This window comes from Zootoca vivipara, chromosome Z2 (assembly GCF_965207765.1).
Source record: "Zootoca vivipara chromosome Z2, rZooViv2.hap1.1, whole genome shotgun sequence".
Lineage (NCBI taxonomy): Eukaryota > Metazoa > Chordata > Lepidosauria > Squamata > Lacertidae > Zootoca > Zootoca vivipara.
The window spans coordinates 11,458,601-11,482,803 of record NC_142585.1 but is presented as its reverse complement, the minus strand read 5'-3'; the positions used below and the strand labels follow the sequence as shown (position 1 = coordinate 11,482,803).

Below are 24,203 nucleotides of genomic sequence, written 5' to 3'. Positions count from 1 at the left end.
GTATAGTACAGGTATCATGTGGAACCTGTAGTAGTGCTTAAAACTACTGAAGGGGAGGTTTTCTTTATTGTGATTTCGCCATGCTCTGTATTATTTGAAAAGGAAAAAAACTTATTCTTGCTTCTAAATAAGCAGGGTGGTAGATCAGCCAGCACAGCAGCAATCTACATCATGATCAGTGGGACTTATTCCCTAGCCTACGATGCATGAGATTGGCTGCAATCCTATGCACCCCTTGCATCCACCTTGTGCCCCAGGAATCTGCACAAACCTGCACCAGAGAATTGTAGAGTTGGAAGGGGCCCCTAAGGGTCATCCAGCCAACCCCCTGGCAATGCAGGAATCTCAACTAGACCATCCTTGATCGATGACCATCCAGCCTCTGTTTAAAACCTCCCCTCCTCCCCAGGGTGTCCTTTCCACAGTCGAGCACAGCTCTTCCTGCCAGAAAGCTCTTCCTGATGTTCAGATGCGGAATCTCATTTCCTGTGACTTTGAATCCGCTGGTTCGAGTCCTTACCCTCCGGAGCAGGAGAAAACAAGCATGCTCCGACAAAAGTTTGGCTCCGACAAAAACAAACCACCTGCATGGCGCTGCCATTCCTTGCGGAATAAAACGTGGTCAGTTAGGACCCGTCTGCAAACCTGTCAATTGACCGCTGTTATTATGGTCACTTTAGGGTTGCCATATATGGAAGAGCAAAAAAAAAAAGATAAAAAAGAGGACTTTGCGACGGCCATTCAAAGCGAATAAATGCAATTTGTCTCAATTTGTTACCCTCCTCCCTTAAAAAAAAAGGACAACCTTTAATTATTATTGCAAGTGAGTACAGTAGTAGCAACAGCAGCCCTTGGCTTGGAAGGACCCTCGGAGGGGGCTTTTACTCGCGAGCGCAGCCGAGCATAGGATCGGGTCCGCACGGAAAGTGAGTGGGTGGGTGGGACACCTCCACCTGCGGGCAATAAAAGGCAAACAGCGCTGGGTGTCCTAGGGGCTCCTGCTTCGCTCGGCTTCCCAGCAGCAAGGCAACGTCCCTTTGACAAGCGAGGAGGGGAAGGAGGAGAAGAAGAAGGAGGCCCCGGGGCTCCGTCAAGCAGAGGCAGCAGAGGCTCCCCAGCTCCCCCGCGGACATCGGGGCCCGGCGCGCTCCGCCCCGGGGAGGCCCGAGGAAGAGGCCGCGAGGAGCCGGTTGGGGGCGGCGGCGGGAGAGGCGGCGGAGGCCTCACCGGTAAGAGGGAGAAGCCAGGCGCGGGTCCGGCTTCGCCCTCCGCCAGCGACTAGGCCTCTCCCCGGGAGGAGGGTCGGGGGGATGCTGGTGGGGGACCCATGCAGCGGAGCGGGGGGCTCGGCAGTCGCCCTTCGAGGCCTGCCCTGGGAGGCGGGGGAGGGAGGGGGCGAAGTGTTAAGGGCCGGCGGGGGTGGGAGGGAATGGGGCTGGATTGGGGAGCGCAGGCCCGCCTCTGCCCCCGGGGGTGGGTTTCGGGGCTGTAGCTGTGGGCTTCGCCGGGAGCACCTGTGGGGCGGTCGGGCGGGGAAGAAGGGGGAGGTGGGCCAGGGTCGTCGGCGCGGATGGCGAGGGAGGCCTGCTGGGCAGAAACGTCCCTAGGAAGCGGTGGACGGTCTTCGTCCCCTGCTGTCGCCCGCTGGGGTGGTCTGGGGTGCAGGGGGTGGGTGGCTTGGGTGTATGGCTTAGGGGTGATCTAGGGGTGCAGGGGGTGGGTGGCTTGGGTCTATGGCTTAGGGGTGATCTAGGCGTGCAGGGGGTGGGTGGCTTGGGTCTATGGCTTGGGGGGTGGTCTAGGGGTGCAGGGGTGGGTGGCTTGGGTGTATGGCTTAGGGGTGATCTAGGCGTGCAGGGGGTGGGTGGCTTGACTGCATGGCTTGGGGTGATCTAGGGGTGCAGGGGGTGGGGGGGCTTGGCTGCATGGCTTGCGGGAGGGTGGTCTAGGGCTGTAGGGGGTGGCTGAGGTCTTAGCATGGGCATAGCTAAGACGGACGGGCAAATTGCCCCCCAACAAGTAAATAAAAAAAATAACTAAGTGGGGTTCTGCCACCCCAACATGAAGCCTGCCCCTGTAATGTGAAGCCTGATTTCCCCTAACAAACACTGGCTACATCCATGGATCCTAGTGGTGTTGAATGGCTGGGTGCTAGTTGGGGCTGCAGGGGTGGGTGGGGGAAACCCCTGCATTGGCAGAAGAAGGGGGCATGGGGCATGAGGTGCTCTCTGGGGTGTTCAAAGAAGGCAGGGGGGGGGCTTGCCTGTGGGAAGAAGCAGGAGGAGTGGGAAGGGCTAGGCTGGTGTCACGGAGCCCTGTGGGAGTGGAAGAAGGGGTGCTAAGTGTTGGCTGTTTGTGAGGCATAAGCAAGGCCTGAGGGTGCGTGAAGCAGAGGCCTGGCACTAAGTACTGGGTTGTGTTTGAAAAGCAAGAGGGGATTTTCAGCTCTGCAGGTTTGCAGGAACAGGGGAACTATCCCCATTGGGGTGGGTTGTCTGCATGGCTTCAGGAAAGTCCCTGTAGTGGGGAAGAAGGTGGGCACAAGGGGCTCTGAGGCTTGTGCCAGGGAATCTCCCTGTGGAGCTAGGTTGCAGGAAACCAAGGGCTATTCCCTCATGGAGAAGGGTTTGCGAAGTAAAACTACTTTGCTCTCTGGACTATGTGAGGAAAGCTTTGTGTGGGGCTGGGTTGTGGGAAACTATTTATGGCTCTTTAGCCAACTCAGGGTGGCATTCACTTGGCTCCCGTTTTATCCCCACAACAACTCTGAAGCAAGCTAGACTGGGAGATTGTCCCGTGACCACCCAGTGAGCTACATGGCTGAGTGGGGATTTGAACTCGGGTCTCCCCAGCCCTAGTCTTCACACTGTATAGCCACTACACCACAATATTGCAGCAAAGGCCTTTTCTTAAGGAGATGAGTGGGTTGTGGCATTAGAGAGGGTCATTTGTGGCCCTAGAGGTGTGGAAGAAGGATCAATATGCAAGCCATAGGAGAGTGGAGTGGGCCAGGACTCTGTGGGGTGTGAGACATGATTGGGATTAGAGGCCTCTGGAAAGGACTGTGGTGCTTTCTGAATTGGCTCAAGGAGTCATGGGTGGAGTTGCGGGGGGAGAAAAAGCACGTTGAAAAACTTTAGGGTCTGTCAACTCTGTGGGGCTGGGTGCAGGAAGCTGAGGACCTATGGCTGTGTTACTGTGTATAATTTAAAGAGACTTGTATGAAAGACTATTTCCGTTTGGGCCTAGGGAAATAGTTGAAGCCTGCTCATGACTTGGGGTTGGATGTGTAGGGTGTGTTTGCCTCTGCATGTGTTATTGGAGCTGTATGTGAGAAGGACCGCACATGCAGTGTGTGCATGTTTGGGTGCATGTGCTGCCAGATGAGGATGTACTGAGAGGCCCACTGAATAGAAGTGTTTGGGTCACATAAATGTAATGTGGAAATGCTTTGGGGTGGATTGAAGGAAAAAGAACTTAGCTCTCTTTTTTTGTACATAGGGCAATACCTGGGGGAAGGTGTTGTTTGGGGTTGGGTTTAGGAAGCAGCAGCTTATCTAAGAGGAACATATATGTGGATGAGGAAGAAGAGGTGTTATGAAGTCCAGTATTGGAAGCTGAGGGTAGTGGAGGTCTCATTTTATGGATGAGAATAGGCTCAATTTGTGAGAACTGTGTTTTACAATTTATAAGTTAAACTCTAGTCTAGTGCCTTTCTGTGGTATATACACCAGAGGGAGATATGCCCCCTTTTAGATATGAATTGAAGGAAGCAGATGCTTGAAGACTGCATACCATACTGTAGATTGAAAGGTGGGATGGATTTATATGTTATGGGAAGCAGGAACTGGTATCTCCAAGTATTGATAGGGTCTAGGAAGAGCCAATGTTAGGCTTGGATTGAGGAGAAGGGTCAAATTTCTGCTTGACTATGCTTGATCACATAATAGAGTGATCTTGGTTGATCATAAATTGGCATAATATTGGCCTAACTGCCATGACGCCACAATATTTCCAGTATGTGTTTTAGTCTTTTTTGCCTCACCGAGACCCTGGGGAGATAAAAGGGTAAAAATAAAACCAAATAGTTGCTTGGATAATTTTATTATCTTTTAAAATCGTTCAATAGAGTTATCATGGTAACTAACAAAAACAAACCAAGAACAACAAAATTCACAGGAACAGCACTCAAAATTCAGAGCAGATAGGACCAGTAAAATCAGTTAAAAAGCATGGAATAATAAGGTATTTGATGGTCCCAAAATAATTTCAGAACAGGTAAAAGGCAATCCTTTCCACAGATGGCCTGCCACAAGCAGGGCACAGTTGGCGAGAATACTCTTCCTGCTTGCAGAAGAAAGGGCATAGTGTCATCCTATCACATCAAGTAATGTAATGATATTTTGATAGTGGGACAGTTGAGAAGGGTGGTTAGGAGGAAAAGGAGCATCAGGGTGTTTCTATCTTCTTCTTTTTCTAAGGCTAAAGTAATATAAAGTACAGTTATGTAAAAACAGTATGCCAGCTCTTTCAATCTATATCTTTAAAAATGGTGAAGGTGCATGTGTGTTATTCCCCACTTTTCTCCCACAAGCACTTACCCAATTGTCCTGAAATTTGGCCACAACCTTAGAGTCACATGAGAGCAGGTAATCATGCACTTACACTGACCAGCTGACACACCTAACACAGGTAAAAACCTGGATTTGTGGTCAAAAATTTTGGGCCTTCCAATGGACATTCAATGAACAATGGACAATCCCTCACGCCTCGGAGACCACGCCTCAAACAGAGAGCAAACCGCCCCGAGACCAAGCCGCTCCTCAGGGAACCAAGCCCGCCTCGGAGATTGCACACCCGAGACCAGGCCGCTCCCCAGGGACCCACGCCCACCCAGGAGATCACGTACCAGTGACCCCCCCAACCAAGCCCCTCCACAGCGACCCCCTCCCCCCGAGCAAGCCCACTCCACACACCCCCACCCCACGGTTCCCGCCCCCCATCCTGCCACCTCCCACGACCCCCTCCCCCCCAAGCAAGCCCACTCCACACACCCCCACCCCACGGATCGCACCTCCTGGGACCCACCCCCGCCTCAGAGATCACACTGATCCACCCCACCCCCACTCCATGGATCCCGCCACTGCTGATAACACCACCCCCACGGACCAGGCCGCCTCCACAACAGCCCTACCCCTCTCCAAACTACCTCCCACGACCACCTCCGCCCCGAGCAACCCCACTCCACACCCCACACCCCCACTGATCCCGCCGCCTCCTGGGACCCACCCCCACCCCACAGATCCTGCCGCCACCGATAACGCCACCCCCACGGACCAGGCCGCCTCCACAACAGCCCTACCCCTCTCCAAACTAACTCCCGTGACCCCCTCCCCCCCGATCAAACCCACTCCACACCCCCACACCCCACGGACTTACACCCTCCACACGCCTCTCCACAATCAAGACCCATGACCCTCATGGACACTAACCCCCTCAGTATCCCACCTCACCACAAACCCCCACTACAACCCTCTACAGTGGTGCCTCGCTTAACGAATGCCCTGCTTAACAAAATTTCCGCTTAACGAAAGGATTTTTCGAGCGGAGCTTGCCTCGCTAGACGAATGCGTTTTATGAAAAATTTGTCTAGCGAATCGCGGTTTCCCATAGGAATGCATTGAAATTTAATTAATGCGTTCCTATGGGCAAAAAAATATTCAAAAAATATTCAGTGCATTCCTATGGGATTCACTAGACGAATTTTTTCGCTATAAGAAAAGACCCGTGGAACGAATTAATTTCGTCTAGCGAGGCACCACTGTACCCTGAAGACCCCCCACCCACAATACCCTCCCCAACCAATACCAAGACCCCCCAAGGACCCTCACCTTTCCTCAACCCTCCCCTCCCACCCCCCAAATACCAGGATCACCCAGAGAACCACACCTCCCCTGGGTGGGGATTACCGGGAAGAAGGAGTTGGGGGATTCACAAGGATAAGCGATGGGGTGTGTGTGCAAACAGAATAGATCATGGATCGGGACAGGGTTGGGGCAATCACAGGGATTAGCCACAGCAGTGCGTGGCAGGGCCAGCTAGTACATCTATAAAATTAAAATAGCTCTAAACATGCTTGAAAGCCTTCCTTGAAGATGCACAGATTCTGGAGAAGGGACTGTGAACATGGAAGCAAAATAGGATGCCTGTGTTCAGGAAGAAGGGGTTGAATTGTGTTACAACCCACACTGCAGCATGACAGTACTAGTGCGAGTCTACTGCTAACCGCTAAAAGGTCAGTTGCATCACCATGCAGTGGGAATGTGGTTGCAGCTGGACCATTATGGTACAGGTTGTTTATAGCTTTCACTATAATCTTCTGCTCAGCCATAAATTCCTCTCTAGTGTCTACCATCAATGCAGTATTATTGAAGATAGGAACAAATTTCTTTTTGATTTGCTTCATAAAACATCCTCTTCTGTTTGTGGAACGAAAGTCTTAACCAGGGGCAGAGGAAGAGGGGGCCCCCAGCTGCGCGATCCCAGTGGGGTGGTCCACGCGATCCCAGAATGCACGCCATGCCCCTGCGGGCGGTGCGCCCAGCCCCCGGGACGCGCACCAGCCCCACCCCCGCCTGCTCTCCGCCCCCAACGCCGGAGCATGAAGCTCCACCACTGGTCTTAACAGTCCAAGTTTACCAATGGGAACCAAGATGCAGGCAGATGAGCCTGGTACTGCAGTTGTTTTTTCCAGCATCCTTGGACACTTACCAGGCTATCTAGAAGTTAGTTATTTGTATGTGCTACACCCCAATTCTCTTCTGCGTGATTTTAATTTTTAAGATAGGATGCTTTCTGGTTATTGTTGTTTTAAAATATGGCAAAGGACATTATATAGCCCATTTCAGCGTTGTGTTTGAACTTCAATGGGTGTATGTATTTTACTGGGATGTTTATTAAGAAACAAGATAAGCAGCAGCACATGTGGGTGTACACCTGTGATCAAGGTGTTTTTTAAAGGATGGGAACAGGTGATGGCTTTGCCAGCAGCTGCATTTTATTATTTGCTCCAGTTTCCCTTGAGTCTTGCAATTTGGACCCTGACATCTCAGAAGAGAGCTTGCAAGGATTTGCCAGTATACTTCCTAACATATTAATGTAGCAGAAGGGAGTATTTTGTTATGTTCTGACTTGAATACAAAAAAAATAAATCTGTTGAGAACTCTGGCATTTTAGGAGAGAATGCAAACTCTACAAATCGTAATATAATTTCTAGTGCAGAGCTTAAAGACAAACTAGAAGACTGAGAAGGGAAACATACTACAGTGTGGAGGAATGGAATTCATGACCTGTATTCTGAAAAGCCAGAAAATCTCAAGATAAAAAAATTAACTGGATTATATTGCCTTTCAAAGTACACTGCATTCCAAGGTGTGTAATTAATTATAGCATAGTGTGAGGAACAGATTTCGCTAAGTTATGCTAAACCAAACTTGGAGTGTAGATTTCTTATGCACTTGACCTCTGTTATAAATGAAGCAGTAAATACACATAGACAGTATGTGTATCTTGCCTTGAAACTTAACATAGTTGTGAGTGAAATGTGGAAGCATTTCTTTGCCATGTTAATGGAAACTAGTTCATCCATGTAACACAGAAACTGCATTGCTTGACTGGGTGTTGTCTAAGAAGACAGAATAGATTTTTGATTACTGCAGATGCTCTTTAAAAGCAATAGTCATTTTTAACAGAAAAGAACGTTTGACTTGTGCAGTTTACATGTTCTAATTGTATTGGAAATAGCTTAGTTTAGAGACTTTCCCTAAAGTACTCATTTGCTAGAATTACTAAGCTGTGTTTATATACCGGTATATTTGTAGATATGTAAAGTTTCAGAAAGCAGTTTTTGTGTAGTTTGTTTTAGACTTTGTTAAAATATTTTTATACCGTTTCCCCAGCAGTTCAATTATAATTTTAAAAAGTACCTTAAAGACCAACTAAGTTTATATTTTGGTATGAGCTTTCGTGTGCATGCACACTTCTTCAGATACACTAGAAACAGAAGAAATTAACTTCTGTTTCTAGTGTATTTGAAGAAGTGTGCATGCACACGAAAGCTCATACCAAAATATAAACTTAGTTGGTCTTTAAGGTGCTTCTGAAGGAATTTTTTTATTTTGCTTCAACTCAGACCAACACGGCTACCTACCTGTAATTTTAAAAAGAGCTTGGATACATTAGCTGCAATTCTTTCATTGCTATTAGAGCTTGAAGGATGTAGTCCTAATTACACTTGCTAGGGAGTAAGACCAGTGGAACTCATTTCTGGGTAAACATAGTTTGCAATGTGCCACGAGTGTGTATTTTATCTTAAATGGTTTCTTGGTTATCTTACTGGGTTTCTTTCAAATTGGTTCTTGGTTGGCATTATGTGACATGCTTAGTGATTTATCCAGTAGTGGTGTGTAGTTCAGCTGCAAATGCTTTTTTGTATCTGCATAGGTTTTCATGTGTGTGTGTGTACGTTTTGCTGGGAGTTTGGACTTAATTTCAAATTCTTCTGTAATTCAATAAGAGATCCTATTGAGACTGTGTGTTGTATTTAACACTCCTCAGTGTGTATTATATATCTTCCCTACCAACCCTTTAGGATTATTGTATGCCATTTTTAAGATGACTGTATATCATTTTAAAATTTTTGTGTTTTTAGACAATAACCTTTAAAATAGCAAACAAACAAGGTTGCAATCCCATTGAGCTCCATTGAAATAAAAGGCCCTTCATTCAAAGTAAATTTGCAAAGGTAGGATCATTCTGCAAGAGCAAACATTTTTAGGTCTAAATGTGCCTCTAATTTTAATTCAGAAAATAGTGTACTGGTCAGAAATTTGGAAAACACAGGTCCAGCTTGAAAGATGTATGGTATGAATGACAGCTGTGTTTAATGTCACCTTGCACCGTTTGCATGGTGCAAGCAGCTGCCCCTAGTAACTATGTAGAATATAAAGGAGCGTGCTTTATTTGCTCTTTATCATAACTGCCCCTCTTTAATTGTTTTTCTAAAGGACCTCTGGACATCATGAATCACACTGTAGTATATGATACCTCAGAATCTATGGAGCTCTGTGCTTTTCATCGACTCTATCTTAAGCCGGTAGCGAAATTGACAATCTGTGTGCTGCTTCCAGAACAGACCGGATCTACCCACGTATCAAAGTGGGAAGTGATTGAAAAGCTGAAGAATATGGTTTGTCCAGACCGGTTCACCAGTGTTAAGCTTATAAAGAGCACTAAGGGTTTCATTCTGTTTGAGGGAGAGGCAGAAACCAAGCGCTTGGTTTGTAGCCTGAAGGAGAAGCTTCATGGCAAGATGATAAAAGTCAGTTGCTTCAAAGATGATTTGCAAGTGGTTGTCATGGAGCCATTTTCTGATTTGCTAACTGCTCAGGAGTTGGAACCCACTTTGAACACTAGAGAATTGCCAGAGGAAGACTTAGCAGAACAAAGAAAGGATAGTCCTGATTGCATCCATTTGGAAGGATTGCCACGCAAATGGTTTGCAGTAAAAGGCTCAGGTAGTCAATCACCAAGTGAAGATGTCTTGAGAGCAGTGTTTGAAAATTTTGGGAAGATCAAGAATGTAGATATCCCTATGCTTGACCCTTATAGGGAAGAAGTGGTGGGAGGAAGCATGGATAATTTGACTTTGCGTGCCCTTTTGAACCTGCGGACATTTGAAGCTTTTGTCCAATACCAGGAGTCCACATCTATTTCAAAAGCTATGGAGACATTTAAGGGAATGAAGCTGATGTTTAAAGGGGATGATGGAAAAGCTCTTGCATGTAACATCAAGGTAAGAAGTATTGCTTAGGGGCAGCTATTTTTAGTCTGTTGCTGTAAAAACTACCAAGTCTTATGCCACCTGAAAGGCTGGCAATTTTATTTTGGCATAGGCCTAGGCATTATACCGTAGGTGGAAGTGCCTAGTGGTGTGGAATCTAGTCCCATGAAAGGATATGCTGAATTAAATTTTTCATGGACTAAAAAACGCTTCATCAACCCACTTGCATCTGATGGTGGGAGTCACGTTCCACAATTAATCTGCCACCCTTTCAGGTGGCACCAGAGTTTTTGTGTTGTGCCAGGGATGGGGAACCTGTGGCTCTCCAAGGTTGCTGGGCTACAACTTTTGTCATCCTTGACCATTAGTCATATTGGCTCAAAGTTGATGGGAGCTGCAGTTCAACAACCTCTGGAAACCACATGCTTTAGGAAACAGGAGTCCTTCCGTTTGTGGAAGAGTCTTGCAGAAGCCAGCATTAATGGAAGAGAAGTGATGTTTGCCTATCCTACAGCCTCCTGTACCCCCTTCCATGCTGTTGCAAGGGGTCTCACAACTCTCTGGATCAGAACTGAAGGGCACAATTCATCCCCCCCATTTCCTGCCATATGGTTTTGACAGCTTTGGTCTTCTTTGTGTGGGGTATCTGCTTCCATATACAGAAACTTGGAATGATTACAGAGAATAAATCACAGCTTCCTAGAAAATATGCATTTTCTGGTGCTACCTAACTGGAATATCTTTCAGCATTATTTGCATGTTTGGTCTTTAATGGGTGTACAATTGCAGCTTTGAAAATAATTTCACTTTGTTCACCTCTTAGATTACTTGGATTTCATTTCATTTCATTAAATGTGTGTAGCCTAGTTACGCGGACACCTTTTAGCTCTTTTCATTTTTTATATGGGAGAATTTTGAAAGATGCCCAATCCTCATTTTAAAATTGAGGGCAAATAACAGCTGGTTTTCAGAGCCTTGGGGATATCCCAACTGAATCTTTAAACTGCCTTTATAATTCCAACCCCCTGCTCCAAAAATAGAAGCTTGCAGTTTGGCACAGGGACCAGATGGGAAGTGTTCATGCTGGGTCATGATCACCAGCAATTATTTCTCAGTAGCACAATATAATTCTTCCTTTACTTGAGCATGAGTCTTCCTGCCACCTTCATGTCATCTGTGTTGGGCTGCATAGCAAAGCCTTCTTTCTTGTATGGAGATAGTTGAGCCAAAGTGGTTTAGGGACTGTCCAGATGCTGTTAAGGCTCCCTGTGTTCTATTTGAGATCTTGAAATTGGCTCTGGAGACCTTGTAGATTTTGTATGTTTGAGTGAGCGATGCTACAATTTGTCCTTTTTTAAATTTTTAAACAGGTGACACCTGATACTACTGATCATTTCAGTGAGAGTGCTATAATTCAGAGAAACCAGGAAAAATTAACTCTGCAAGAACTAGAGAGAGCGCGAAAGAGGGAAGAAGACAGAGGGGGAAAAGGGATTGAAAGGTGAGGAATCTCTGTGGCTTTTTCTTTCTTCTTCGAAAGACAAGATTGAGCATGCCCTGTTAGTGGGGAAACTGAGATAAGAGGATTGTTTCTTGTGGCTGTGAGGGCTCCATACTTTCTCTTTGCATAATGGCAACTGACATTGTGTACCAAAATCAGCTGGACCTTGTGACTTGCCTAAGTTTATGCAAGTAGAGAAAATCTGCATACTTTCCCTTTTTTGCCATTTTATTAGTTATGCATAATTCAGATTTTGTTTAGTTATTGGGATATCTATGTGAGATAACTGAAAACCTGCCCCCCAAGTACTTGAAATCTTTTCCAGACACCTTTCTGCCTCGTGAGATTTCAGCAGGCATTTATACATATGCCATAAGGGCTTATACTATGCCATAAGGGCTAGAAACATTTCTTTAAAAACAAAAACAAATGAAAATTGAGTCTTGGGAAATTAATTTGTTTACCCAGTACTAAATTGTGTGCTCCTGTAGCATTCACGTTACCGTGATTATTTTACTTCCTTCCCCAAAGTACATTTCAGTGTAACTAATAAAACTGAAGGACTTTTAACAGAAGGCTGCAAACATCAAAACACTGTTTCTCACTTCATGTTTTATCTGCAGCTGTTATTAGTTTTACATGCCACCCCAATCTCCAATCAGCGTGAGATTCCAGGGGTTCTGGGCGCTTACCCAGGGTTTGTGTTTTCTTTTGGAAATGAGGCGCAGTGGGGGACTGTGTGTCTTTCGGATATATGGTTTATTTATACATATATACAGACTGAACCTACAATGGAGGGGTTCACAGCATTAACACCCCAATAGGGTCTTGCTTCTATCATAGCCATAGCCTTAGATTTAGTAGACATCAAACCTTGTGCTCTGCCTCTCTAGCTTTCCAGCCTGCAGCTTTACTTCTGGATCATATCACTCCTATACTCTGCCTTCCACAGACCCCCCCTTCCTTTGCTCACCTTACTAGTAGGCTAGCTTGGTTTGAGTAGTTTTGAACACTAGCTAGAGCCAGGGATTAGAAGGGTCTGGCACCCGCAAACTCATAACAGTTTCTGTAGGTGCAAACTTGATAGTGAAGACATCTAGATCAGTGTTTCCCAACCTTGTGCCTCCAGCTGTTTTCGGACTACAATTCCCATCATTTCTGACCACTGGTCTTGCTAGCTAGGGATGATGGGAGTTGTAGTCCCAAAACATCTGGAGGCACAAGGTTGGGAAACACTGATCTAGATTACTGGAGAAAACTAGCAAGATATCAACAGTCCAACTTTTGGCCATGGGATTACTATCTGGTTACTAATTTGTCCTGCTATTGAAAACATGTTTCAGGAAGTAATAATCTATATTACTTACTATACTATACTTAGTATACTATACTATATTACTACTATACTATACAGTGGTGCCTCGCTAGACGAATTTAATTCGTTCCATGGGTCTTTTCTTATAACGAAAAAATTCGTCTAGCGAATCCCATAGGAATGCATTGAATTTTTTTCGGATTTTTTTTGCCCATAGGAACGCATTAATTGAATTTCAGTGCATTCCTATGGGAAACCGTGATTCGCTAGATGAAAACGAATTCGTCTAGCGAGGCAACCTCCGCTAGAAAAAACCTTTCATTAAGCGAAAATTTCGTTAAGCAGGGCATTCGTTAAGCGAGGCACCACTGTATTACTTACTATAGATGTAAAGGATCCGTGTTTGGGACTTTCCACTTTTCTTGGAAACCGCTTGACCGATTGCATTCCAATTTGGACACAGCGTCCAGTACCAATACGCAAGTGCCAACATAACATAACCTTAGATTCCACACATGCCAAACCTTTGGCAGGTAAAAACGGAATTTTCTCAAAAAACAAAAACAACACATAGCACCCTCCACTGGACATCAAAGGAACATACACCTCACCTGCTGCCATTGGCTGCATACTATCAGTGACATCACAACAGAACATTCCAACCAACTTAATATGGGCCTTTAACAGAAAACAACACCAATGCAGGGGAACCGGCCAGGCCACAGGGGTTTGCGAGGGGGACAAGGTGTGGCCAGTCGCGGATGAGCCATGGTGGGGGTGGGGAGGTGACAGAATAGGTCATGGGTCAGGACAGAGTGGGGGGGAATGACCCAGGGGTGGGGGGAGGAGGGGGCAGAATAGGTCATGGGTCGGGACAGGGTGGGGGCAGTCACAGGGATGAGTCACAGCAACACGTGGCCGGGACAGCTAGTAATAACTGCCCATCTGGCTGGGTTTCCTCAGCCACTCTGGGCAGCTCCCAACAGAATATTAAAATACAATAATTCATCAAACATTAAAAACTTCCCTATACAAGGCTGCCTTCAGATGTCTTCTAAAAGTCAGATAGTTGTTTATTTCCTTGACATGACATCTGATGGGAGGGTGTTCCACAGGGCGGCCGCCACTACCGAAAAGGCCCTCTGTCTGGTTCCCTGTAGCTTTGCTTCTTTCAGTGAGGAAACCGCCAGAAGACCCTTAAAGCTGAACCTCAGTGTCCTGGCTGAACGATGAGGGTGGAGACGCTCCTTCAGGTAGCTGTTATTGGGTGTTTGAAAATCCAGCAGACTCCAAATTCTGCCATTTTACTGTTCAGACTTGCCAAGGGGAGCAGAAAAGGAGTTTAAAAAGGATATTTTTGCCATTTTAGCTGTTGGTTATATAGCTGCATGAATTTTTCCATAGATGCTTAGTTCTTTTCTATTCAGAGTTGCCTCTGCATGGTAATTAATAAATAGAAACTTGCCTTCAGTGAAAGGGCAATATGTACTTTGCCTTACATTAATAGATAACAATTGACTATTCTTTATGAGGATGAACCTTAGGTGCATAGTTGCATAAGAACTTTTTTGCAGTTTGCTTTGTTTTATCAACTGCTGAAATTCTGTATAACAGCATTATGTCTACACTGAAGTTAGATCAATTTTTGTGAGAGAATATAATGTAATTTGGTTTTTAGGTTTTGCCGCTGAGTCCAAAGATAAATGTGTGTCACCACTTGTTTTCTCAACCTTCCTTAGCTCTCCAGAGGGCTTCTTCAATGCCAGATTACATCTGAGCACATATGTTTTTATTCTGCAGGGAGCCTTGGGCTCCACCTCCTTTGTTGTGTTCGGAACAAGAGTTGTTATGCCAAAAGACTGAAATAGTAACACTAGATTTACGAAACTCTCAACAAATTCAGCTTTTGCAAGACTTTATTTTACCCCTCCCCCCTTTTAAGACTATTTAGCAATTAGGATATAAAATGCAGATCCTCAGGCCCAGGGATTTCCTATTACAGGCAATTTGCAACGTATGCTCATTAAACTTGTGTGCATTTAGCTTTATGAGGTAGGCAAAAAAAAAAAAATTAACAAAGGCAGGGCAGAAAATGAGTGGGTGTCTGGGGGAAAAAAGACTTGGGCAATCCCACCTGCAATGTGTTTTGACTACACACAATTTGGGCTTTAGGTGATATCCTTGGAACATAACCCCTCCATACATTGAGAGCCACTGATATGTACAGAAGTCCGAGTTGGCTGCATACTGAAATTGTTTCCTAGAAAATCAACAAGGATTTTACAAAATATTTTTCTCATCAGGAATCATTCTGGTCTATAGAACCCTTACAAAATCCTTTCTGCAATGCTTCTCAGGCTTATGAGAACTCTGGCACTCTTCCTCCGAATTAAATTTGGAGAGACATGCTTCACTCAGGCTCCTGGAAAAGGTCTACTTTTATACTATGTGAGTTACAATTCACCTGCCTTTAGAAGGGCCCTCCTAGCTAGAAAATGGCAAGGTCGGAGCAGTGATTCATGCACGGACACAACAGACACCCACCTCTCAGACCAGGATGTTCTATGTTACTCCATGAGGAGTGGCAGAATGATCCATTTACTGGTACATCCAGTGACAGGTTAGGAGGATGAAAGATCAGAGCAGTGACTCACACAGATACTGGAAGCATCCTCTTCTGTGGCTGGGTTCTTTTGAACTCGCAGGAACATTATATATGCTCACGTGACATAATAATAATAATAATAATAATAATAATAATAATAATAATAATAATAATAATATATTTATTTATACCCCGTCCATCTGGCTGGGTTGCCCCAGCCACTCTGGGCGGCTTACAACAGAAAAAAACATACTAACAGTTTGTCTTTAAAGCCCAATGGCCTCGGTCCAGTATACCTGAAGGAGCGTCTCCACCCCTATCGTTCTGCCCGGACACTGAGGTCCAGCACTGAGGGCCTTCTGGCGGTTCCCTCGTTGCGAGAAGCCAAGTTGCAGGGAACTAGGCAGAGGGCCTTCTCGGTAGTGGCGCCCGCCCTGTGGAGCGCCCTCCCATCTGATGTCAAAGAGAAAAACAACTACCAGACTTTTAGAAGACATCTGAAGGCAGCCCTGTTTAGGGAGGCTTTTAATGTTTAATTGATTACTGTATTTTATTTTTCTGTTGGAAGCCACCCAGAGTGGCTGGGTAAACCCAGCCAGATGGGCGGGGTATAAATAATAAATTATTATTATTATTATTATTATTATTTATTATTATTCACACAGCACAGAGTTTGGGAATTAGCTGCTCTGTTCAGTCTGCAGTAGGGCTCAGCAACTTACAAGGCCAGAACTGCTTAGAACTGCATTCTGTGCCACGAGACCATTTTTCTGCCCTGTGGAGGCATAGGAATGTTGACTGGAGGTTAGGAACAATGATTAAATTGAAAGCAAAGTGGTCTATAGCTGTGCCTGTAAAAAAGAGCCAAGGTCAGCAAATGTACAAGGCCAGACGAGTGTCTTATTTCTTTTCTTGAGCTGGGGAAGGTGAAAGTGTTTGTATATAATCTGTTAGCTTTTGTAGTGCATCTGAGCACTCCCTGAGTAGTAATGATGATGCCTGTTCAGGAGTGATGGGGAATAATCCTCGTGTTTGGCATCATTATAATGAAGCCAGTGAAGGAGGGAAGAAGGTTGTTAGGTTATCAGTATTGCAGGTATGAACACACTAACGGCGCAGCAAGAATGAAGGAACATTAAAGATATGTAGAAACTATTCTGTAAGAATTGGGGAGAAAAGTTGGGTTTCTTAGCTTTTAAAAAACAAATACAGTATAAGTGAACATGCTATACCATATTTTTATTTACTAATCATTTCGTAACATTTATAGATCGCTTGACTGTAAAAACAAAAACAAAAAAAAACCCTTCAAAGAGGTTTACAAAAAGATAAAACAAGAAAATAAATAAAAACCACAAGCATGCTTTAAAACAAAGTTAAAACACACATCACCTCAACTTTCTAAGCATCTGGGTAGGCTTGCCTAAACAAGATGGTTTCTTAGTGTGGTATGCTGTGGCATGATCACTGACTGCATTTTCTAGCTCAAATGTGAGGGAAGCCCCACGTGGAGCGCATTGCAGTAGTTCAGGCATCCCAAAACTTTGGCCCTCCAGATGTTTTGGGCTACAATTCCCATCATCCCTGACCACTGGTCCTGTTAGCTAGGGATCATGGGAGTTGTAGGTAGTCCAATATTGATGTAACCAACAAATGAACGACTGTGGCAAGACTTTCCCAGTCCAGGAATGGCCACAGCTGACAAATCAGTTGGTAAAGGGCCTTGCCAGCCGCTGAGGCTAACTGAGCCTCCAGTGACATAGGTGGATCTGGAAACACCTCAGTTTGTGAAACTTCTCCTTCGGGGAGAGTGCAACCTCATATTAATAATAATAATAATAATAATAATAATAATAATAATAATAATGTATTATTTATACCCCGCCCATCTGGCCGGGTTCCCCCAGCCACTCTGGGCGGCTTCCAACAAAATATTAAAATACAGAAATCCATCAAACATTAAAAGCTTCCCTAAACCTCATCCATGCTAGGAACCAACCAATTTCTCAGACAAGGGAGCTGCTCACCCACAGTGCCTCTGTTATGCCAGGATCCAAGCTCAGCTTGTTTGTCCTCATCCAAAACAAAATAAAAAAATCCTTCCAGTAGCACCTTGGAGACCAACTAAGTTTGTCATAGGTATGAGCTTTCGTGTGCATGCACATGAAAGCTCATACCTATGACAAACTTAGTTGGTCTCTAAGGTGCTACTGGAAGGATTTGTTTTTGTTTTTGACTGCGTCAGACCAACACGGCTACCTACCTGTAACTTGTCCTCATCCATTTCACTATTGCCCAGGGATTGCTCGGGTTCCTTGTCTAGGCATCAGAAATGTATTCAGTGCAAATTACCCTTGCTTTTCAATCAGTCCAGAAGAACCATATCACTAATCTAAAATACCAGAAGCAGTGGCAGATCTAAGCTTCAGAGCCCCTAATCTTGGAGGGTCCCCAGAAACGACTTTAGCCACACATGTATATAACATCCCTCCCATGACTCGAAAGCTATAAGGCATAGGAATTTTTTTTTCTCTTCACACCAGTGACTGACATGTGAGATAATCTGTCCAGGACAGCAATTTTAATCAAAATCTGATTATATATATATATATATATATATATATATATATATATATAGGTAAAGGGACCCCTGACCATTAGGTCCAGTCGTGACCGACTCTGGGGTTGTGCGCTCATCTTGCATTATTGGCCGAGGGAGCCGGCGTATAGCTTCCAGGTCATGTGGCCAGCATGACAAAGCCGCTTCTGGCAAACCAGAGCAGCACATGGAAACGCCGTTTACCTTCCCGCTGTAGCGGTTCCTATTTATCTACTTGCACTTTGATGTGCTTTCGAACTGCTAGGTTGGCAGGAGCTGGGACCAAGCAACGGGAGCTCACCCCGTCACAGGGATTCGAACCGCCGACCTTCTGATCAGCAAGCCCTAGGCTCAGTGGTTTAACCACAGCGCCACCTGGGTCCCTATATATATATGGTGATCTGTCACGGAATACTCTGTTGAAGATAACAGTGGGTACCCAGACCTTGTTTCTGATTGCAAAGGGGCCCGCATAACAGTTCAAGCTTCCAAAATGTAGGTCTGCCACTGAGCAAAAGTGTCCTAATTCATTGCCACACCGGTGAAGGACCAGGGGGCGGGGACAGGGTTGGGAGACTAGGCTCAGCATTGTCATGATAAACCATGGTTTATGGCAGTGTTTGAAACAGCTCATGTAACTTTAGATGCAGTACTGGGAAATGTTAGGACCAGAAGACGGTTCAAGAGAAAGCTGCCCTGAGGTTATCTTCAAACATTTTGCATCTCCTTAGAATGTGTGAAGTATATATGTTTACATTTCAAAACATAAATTTGTAGGAGGTGTTCTCTCTTGTGTCCAAACAGATTTCAAGGGTGGAAGCCTTTCCTGTTACCTCCTTATCTTCCCTTCTACCTTGCAAGGGTTAAAACTGTAAAATTATTTCCCTCCCACACCTAAATTGTCCCATATCAATAATTGCCTAGAAAACGACGCGATGATGAAGAAAAGAAAATTGGAGAAGGAAAGAGGAAGAGACACGGGAAAAGGCAGATAGATTGGGATTTTAAACCCCCAAGAAAGCAGCAGAAGGTAACAGATGAGGAAGATTTGTGGACAGAGAAGATGCTCAATTGGGAAGAGAAGAAATACCATATAACTCGGAAAAGAGTGGAGTCTACGAGGCTGCTTTCCTTGCTCTTAAACAAAGTAAAAGTAAGGATTTTCAAAATATTCTAAGGGTTTGTTTTTTTAAAAAAAAATGTTTTCACAAATTATATGTAATAAATTGTAGACAGCTGTAGGCATTTATGATAGCAGAGTTCGCCACAAGTGGGCAGTAGGCTTCTCAGTTTCCACGGCACACCACATTTTGATGTATTGAACTGGGTGCGCTGGGAGACTTACATGTTGACTCCGAGTGAGAACAAAGCAATTTAAGTAAACTCCTCAGCAAAATGTAAGGCTTTTGATAACTTCTCCATTTCATCCTGTGATAAAGGATCATACAAATGCTTATTAGTGAAAGTTCTCTTTCCATATAGGAAATTGCTGTGAATTATTGAGGTGGGGCCGAAACTTGCTTGCTTGTGTGGGATCATTATTTTAGTAGAACAACTCCGAAGTTATCATTAAAAAAGCGAAAGCAAGTAAACCTGCAATTTGACTATTGCCTCTGGCAAGTGACTTTCATTAATAATTATTTTTCCTCCGTAAACAGCCAAATCAACCTGGCTTGTATCTTAAAGGCTATGATTTGTACAGCTTCGTGAGCTGTTTAAAATGTGGCTTTAAGTGAATTGGCATTTAAAAAACAAAAACAAAAACAAAACCACAGGTTTCCTTTATGGAAAAATTGAACCGCCTCAAACAGCAGTCTGCAGAGACAACTCCTACAGTGAACAAAGTCTTAAGTGTGTTTCCCAAGCAGTTTATTTTGTGTCTTGCTAAGACTGGCAGGGCGGGAGGCAGATTTCACCCATGAAGTACAACCCACAGGGAGGTTATGCAGAAGTCATTTTTGTGGGGGTGGGGACGAGTTGTTAAAACACAACAATGCTTTTATGCAGCTTTTGCATTTTAGTAGAATCACTAGGACAAAGCAATCCATCCATGTTGTCCTCCAAATGTTCTTGGACCCCAACTCCTGCAATCCCAGGCCATTGCACATGATGGGAATTGTAGTCCAAGAGCTTCTGGCCGCACATCATGTTGGTTACCTCTTCTCTAGGTGGATTCCAGGTTGTTTGACCTGGGTGGGTGGATGCCATTTGGATTTCCTGTGTTAGGCACTGAAGGGCCTTGGACTAGCCCAAATTGTACATAAAATCATTTATCATTAGGCTTTGCTGATTTATTTGCTTTCTGCTCAAGTCCCTTGTTCTGTTGTGCTATAATTCATTCTTTTATTCCCCCCCCCCCTTAAGGACGTTGTACTAGCATCCAAGCAAATAGGGCAGCCTCTGCTGGATCTTGAAAACAAAAGGGATAATTACTCCTCTGTATCTCAGATACAGAATGCACCAAAGGAACAAGTAAACTGTCTTGGGCAAAAAGTGTCGAAGAATAAGAGAGAATCCAAGTGTCAGTCAGCTCAATTGGCTGATGCTTTTATTGAGGAGGAGGAGGAGGAGGAGGAGCAGTACATTCCAATTAAGTTGCCTGCATTACCTCATCCCATTCAGAGAAATACTTTGAAGAGGCCAGTTGCTGGAACCATCACCAGCTACTTAACAGATGTGGATCCAGACAGCTCCCATGACAGCCACTTGTTAGTTGGGTGCTCCCCTAAAGCTTCCAGGGAAGGAGAATTCAAGAAGCTCAAGGTATACGAAACTGATGAATTCACACATTATTTACTCAACTGCTATCAAACCCCAAAATATGCACGGGTCTTTCCAAGAGTGCATGGCCCAGTGGATAAGTCTCAGTGGCAGAGGGTGGTGTATTCCAATGAGAACAACCTCCAGATTAACCTGAAGAACAAAGATAGGCAGTGTATGACGGATTTGAGTTGCGTACCAAATACCCAAGAGAAAAGCTCCAGAGGTCGTGATAACTGGGAAGTAATAGACGAGGAACCTGAGGTCATGCCAAAGAGCCGGGCGTGTGCTATGGAGTTTGCAAAAAACTATCAGGTGTGGTGCAAATATCTGTCAGATCAGACTGAAGAAGGAACGCCGCATGGTGAATTGCCTAGACCTGTCCTAGTAAATGCAACTCATGATAGAAAACCTCAAGCAGAAGACACTGAAATGATGGCTATGGCATCATGCAAGCCAGTTGGCCGTGTGAATAAATTGAAGGATGTATTGGAAGAGATCAGCAGTGATTCTGAATCCTTCAGTGAGGCACTTAATGAGTCACGAAAGAAAAAAGAAAGAAAAAACGGTGGTAGGTGGAAGGTGTGGCCCTTCGGAGAGCAAAGGGTGAGAGAATTTTTGATTCGTGTCCAAAATGTTGCTTATGAAGATGACACTGAATGCAGCAAACGCAGTTTCTGCTCAAACTCTGAGTCAGCAAAGCACTCCAAGCAAAAGCTTATGACAACATGCAAAAGAACCAGCAGCAAAGTAAGGCGTGAAGTACAAAGAGTCAAATGGACATCTAGTGATGAGGAGAGGGGAGCTGGTAGGAAGAAGAACAGAGAGAGAGGTTCTGGAAACTATTTGTCTGATGACGAACCACAGTTCTTTAAAGCAAACCACTGTGAAGGGTTGGAGTCTCTTGGCAAGATGCAGAGGAAGTATAGCAAGATGCTCCATCACAAAATGAAATGTAAAACCCTTCACACCTTGCCAGGGGAAGTAAAAGCAAAATATGCCACCCATTTGGGTGGGTCTCCTTTTCAAGAAGCCCACCCAAAGGCAGATAAAGAGGAATGTAGACATTAATAAGACCGGTGAGAATGGGTGTGAAATAAATGAAAGGCAGAGAAGGCTAGCACAGGAAGGGTGATAGGGCAGGTAAGAGAAGGTGAGAGAAGTGGTGGGATGGTGAGACAAGGAAGTGAGTGGAGCAGGGTGGGGGCACCTTTCAGTTGTTGCAAGTCCCTTTTGGCATTAATGAGCAGCTCCTTCACTCTTGAGGTTTTGCTGCAACTCCTGGTTTTCAGGGGACTTGCTGTTAAGAAAATAGGTGGAAACAGATGCCCTTTGTTTCCTGTCAAAATAATTCACTCCATATGCAGAGACAGTCTGTGGAGGAGAACTTGGAAGAGGATGCTAACTTGGTTGGTCTTGGGGGGGGGTGATGGGGGGTGGTTCTTGAAAGCTCAAATTAGGCCCTCTTAAGGACTTTAAAATAAATCACCTTTGGTGATTTGGGTGCTCTGCTTGGGCTGCTGTGCATGCTGGCAGAGCGTGAGAGGGCAGACACAGCTTGGCAAAAACTGGTCAACAGATTCAACATCTGTACTAATGACCAATTTTTTTTTATTAAAAAAATGTTAATGCAGTGCATGATCTACTCAGAATCTGAGCCAAGTGAAGTGAATGGTCCCTGCTGATTTTGGAGGGAGCCACAGAATAGGAAAATGCTTCTTAGTAACTGTACAGTTAAAGGAGTTAGTTGAACAAATTGTTTAATTTATAAGATTAAAAAAAGAAAGTGCCTCCTCAGTGATGTCAGGAAGGGGATGGTGTGAGAGATGAAACATTTATCCAAAAGGCAGAGAAGAAACGTGTTTATAATTTACTGCAAACGTGGCAATTTTGAGATACTCAAGCTTTTTTTTTTAATTATTACCATTATTTATTTTGCAAGAAGCCTTTTATTTTATTTATTTAGAAAGATTTATATGCCACTTAGTCAGAAAACTCTGTAATTAGCATAGATTCATCCAGCATTGGGCAATATGTGTTGTGTGCCAGATTCTGCTTCTCAGTCCAGACCCTTTTTGTGGCAGGCCCCTTTGGGTTTATTGGAATGGTTTGAGTAGAATAACAGGTGCTATGGTTTGAATGGCTACTCCTTTAATTCTGCCTAAATCTTCTGCCCTTTATTATCCAGCTGTTACACATGACAGAGGAGAGCCATTATCAGATTTCCTGCCATTCATTTCCCCCCTTTTTCTTTTGAAAGAGCAGTTGCAGGGTGCTCAGATGGCAATCAATGTAGTGGAGCTGGGAGGAAGTGTTTAGGCCTTCCCACCCCAATCACTTTACTAATAATAAGTAATTCCCTACTAGCGTCAGGGTAAGGTGGAAATGTGGGCATGATAGAGGTAAGGTTGGCCACACATATATATATTTGGGGTGGTGGTGATGGTAAATACATAAAAATGAGGTAAGCGTGCCATTCCACGCTGTTTATTTCCTCCCACCTGTACATGCAGCAATTTTTCCTTGCTTACCAGGCTCTGGGAAGATAGTGGGAAGCTTCCAGAGCCTGGTAAACAGCCCTTGCCTTGTATTGGGACGGGGACGGTTCTGGGGGTTCTTGACTGCGCAACTTTGTGCATGGACGCCTGGAACAGAAACATCGCTTTAAGTGGCGGGCCAGTTGTATCTGTTTTCCCCCCCCGCCATGGGACAGAAGTCAATGGCAGGAGGGGACTATAGGTGGGGGGAAACAGCAGGGGAAGGGAGGGCTTTAGCACCCCTTAGAGCCCAGCATCACTGCTCCAGTTAAAGCAGGATGCACCAAGGTTGCTTTAAAGTGTCTTGTTCTTTTTTCCCCCTTTTCTTTTTCTTTTTTAAAAACAAACCCATATCAGGAGACCTGATACCCGTTTCACACAGAGTTTGGCCCCCAAGTTAATTTATTTTGAAGAATAGGTGGGGCTTGCAGCTGAGAGGGGAGAGCTAAATTAAAATCATGGTTGATGTTGTGTGGGAACTAATGAAATCCCCCCCTCCTAAATGTCACAGAACTAATTACTTTCATTTCAAAAGACTGAACTGGAAAGCAAGAAGTCCATATTTTCACATATTCTTCACAGGCTAGGGGTGCTGTACTTTGTACTCAATGGATCTGCTGAAGAGGGAATGCTTTGAGCAGTGAAAAAAATCTATTTAAGTGCTGGTTGGTATTTTGTTCTTTGAGTAAGTGACCTTCTAAAGCATAGCTATATAGTCTGCGCCCATAGAAATTATTCTGTTCAGTTATTGCTTATAATTTTATGAAACATGGAACGGGCAAAATAAAGACAGTCAAGGAATACAACCTGAAACCATTCTACTGACAAGAATAGGCAGTTCTGACTGCTGCAAGCTAGGTTGTTGCTTATGGCACCAGATAGTTACAGCTGTAAGAAGAGGAACAAATTATAGTTTGAGTTTTTGCTTATACTTTTAATATGTTTTATTTCATGTCATAGTAATTTTCATGTGAATAAGCATTCCCTAGCATACCATCCATGTTTGTTAACTTCTGCTCCAATAAAGTAGTAATGAAGCAATGTA

The 24,203-nt window shown here is 44.6% G+C and overlaps 1 protein-coding gene across 4 annotated transcripts; it reads left to right on the top strand.

Annotated features, from left to right (window-relative positions):
• Positions 1-736: 736 nt before the first annotated feature.
• Positions 737-24,203, top strand: LOC118084361 (A-kinase anchor protein 17B). Of its 4 annotated transcripts, XM_088664485.1 has the most exons (6): positions 958-1,229; positions 8,711-8,803; positions 9,066-9,853; positions 11,212-11,342; positions 18,786-19,014; positions 20,226-24,203. In XM_088664485.1, exons 3-6 carry the CDS (start codon positions 9,080-9,082, stop codon positions 21,690-21,692), a joined length of 2,601 nt encoding a protein of 866 aa, XP_088520611.1. In that variant the 5' UTR covers positions 958-1,229; positions 8,711-8,803; positions 9,066-9,079; the 3' UTR covers positions 21,693-24,203. The 4 variants fall into 4 exon arrangements, with proteins under 4 accessions (XP_088520610.1, XP_060126398.1, XP_088520611.1 ...); XM_088664484.1 differs by lacking the exon at positions 8,711-8,803 and having other exon boundaries at positions 737-1,229; XM_060270415.2 differs by lacking the exons at positions 958-1,229; positions 8,711-8,803 and adding an exon at positions 749-926.

Coding starts and splice junctions, on each gene's coding strand:
- LOC118084361 (XM_088664484.1), top strand. CDS start 9,080: ATGAATCACACTGTAGTATATGATACCTCAGAATCTATGGAGCTCTGT. Junction 9,854..11,211: donor CTCTTGCATGTAACATCAAG/GTAAGAAGTATT, acceptor ATTTTTAAACAG/GTGACACCTGATACTACTGA. Junction 19,015..20,225: donor TGCTCTTAAACAAAGTAAAA/GTAAGGATTTTC, acceptor CCCCCCCTTAAG/GACGTTGTACTAGCATCCAA.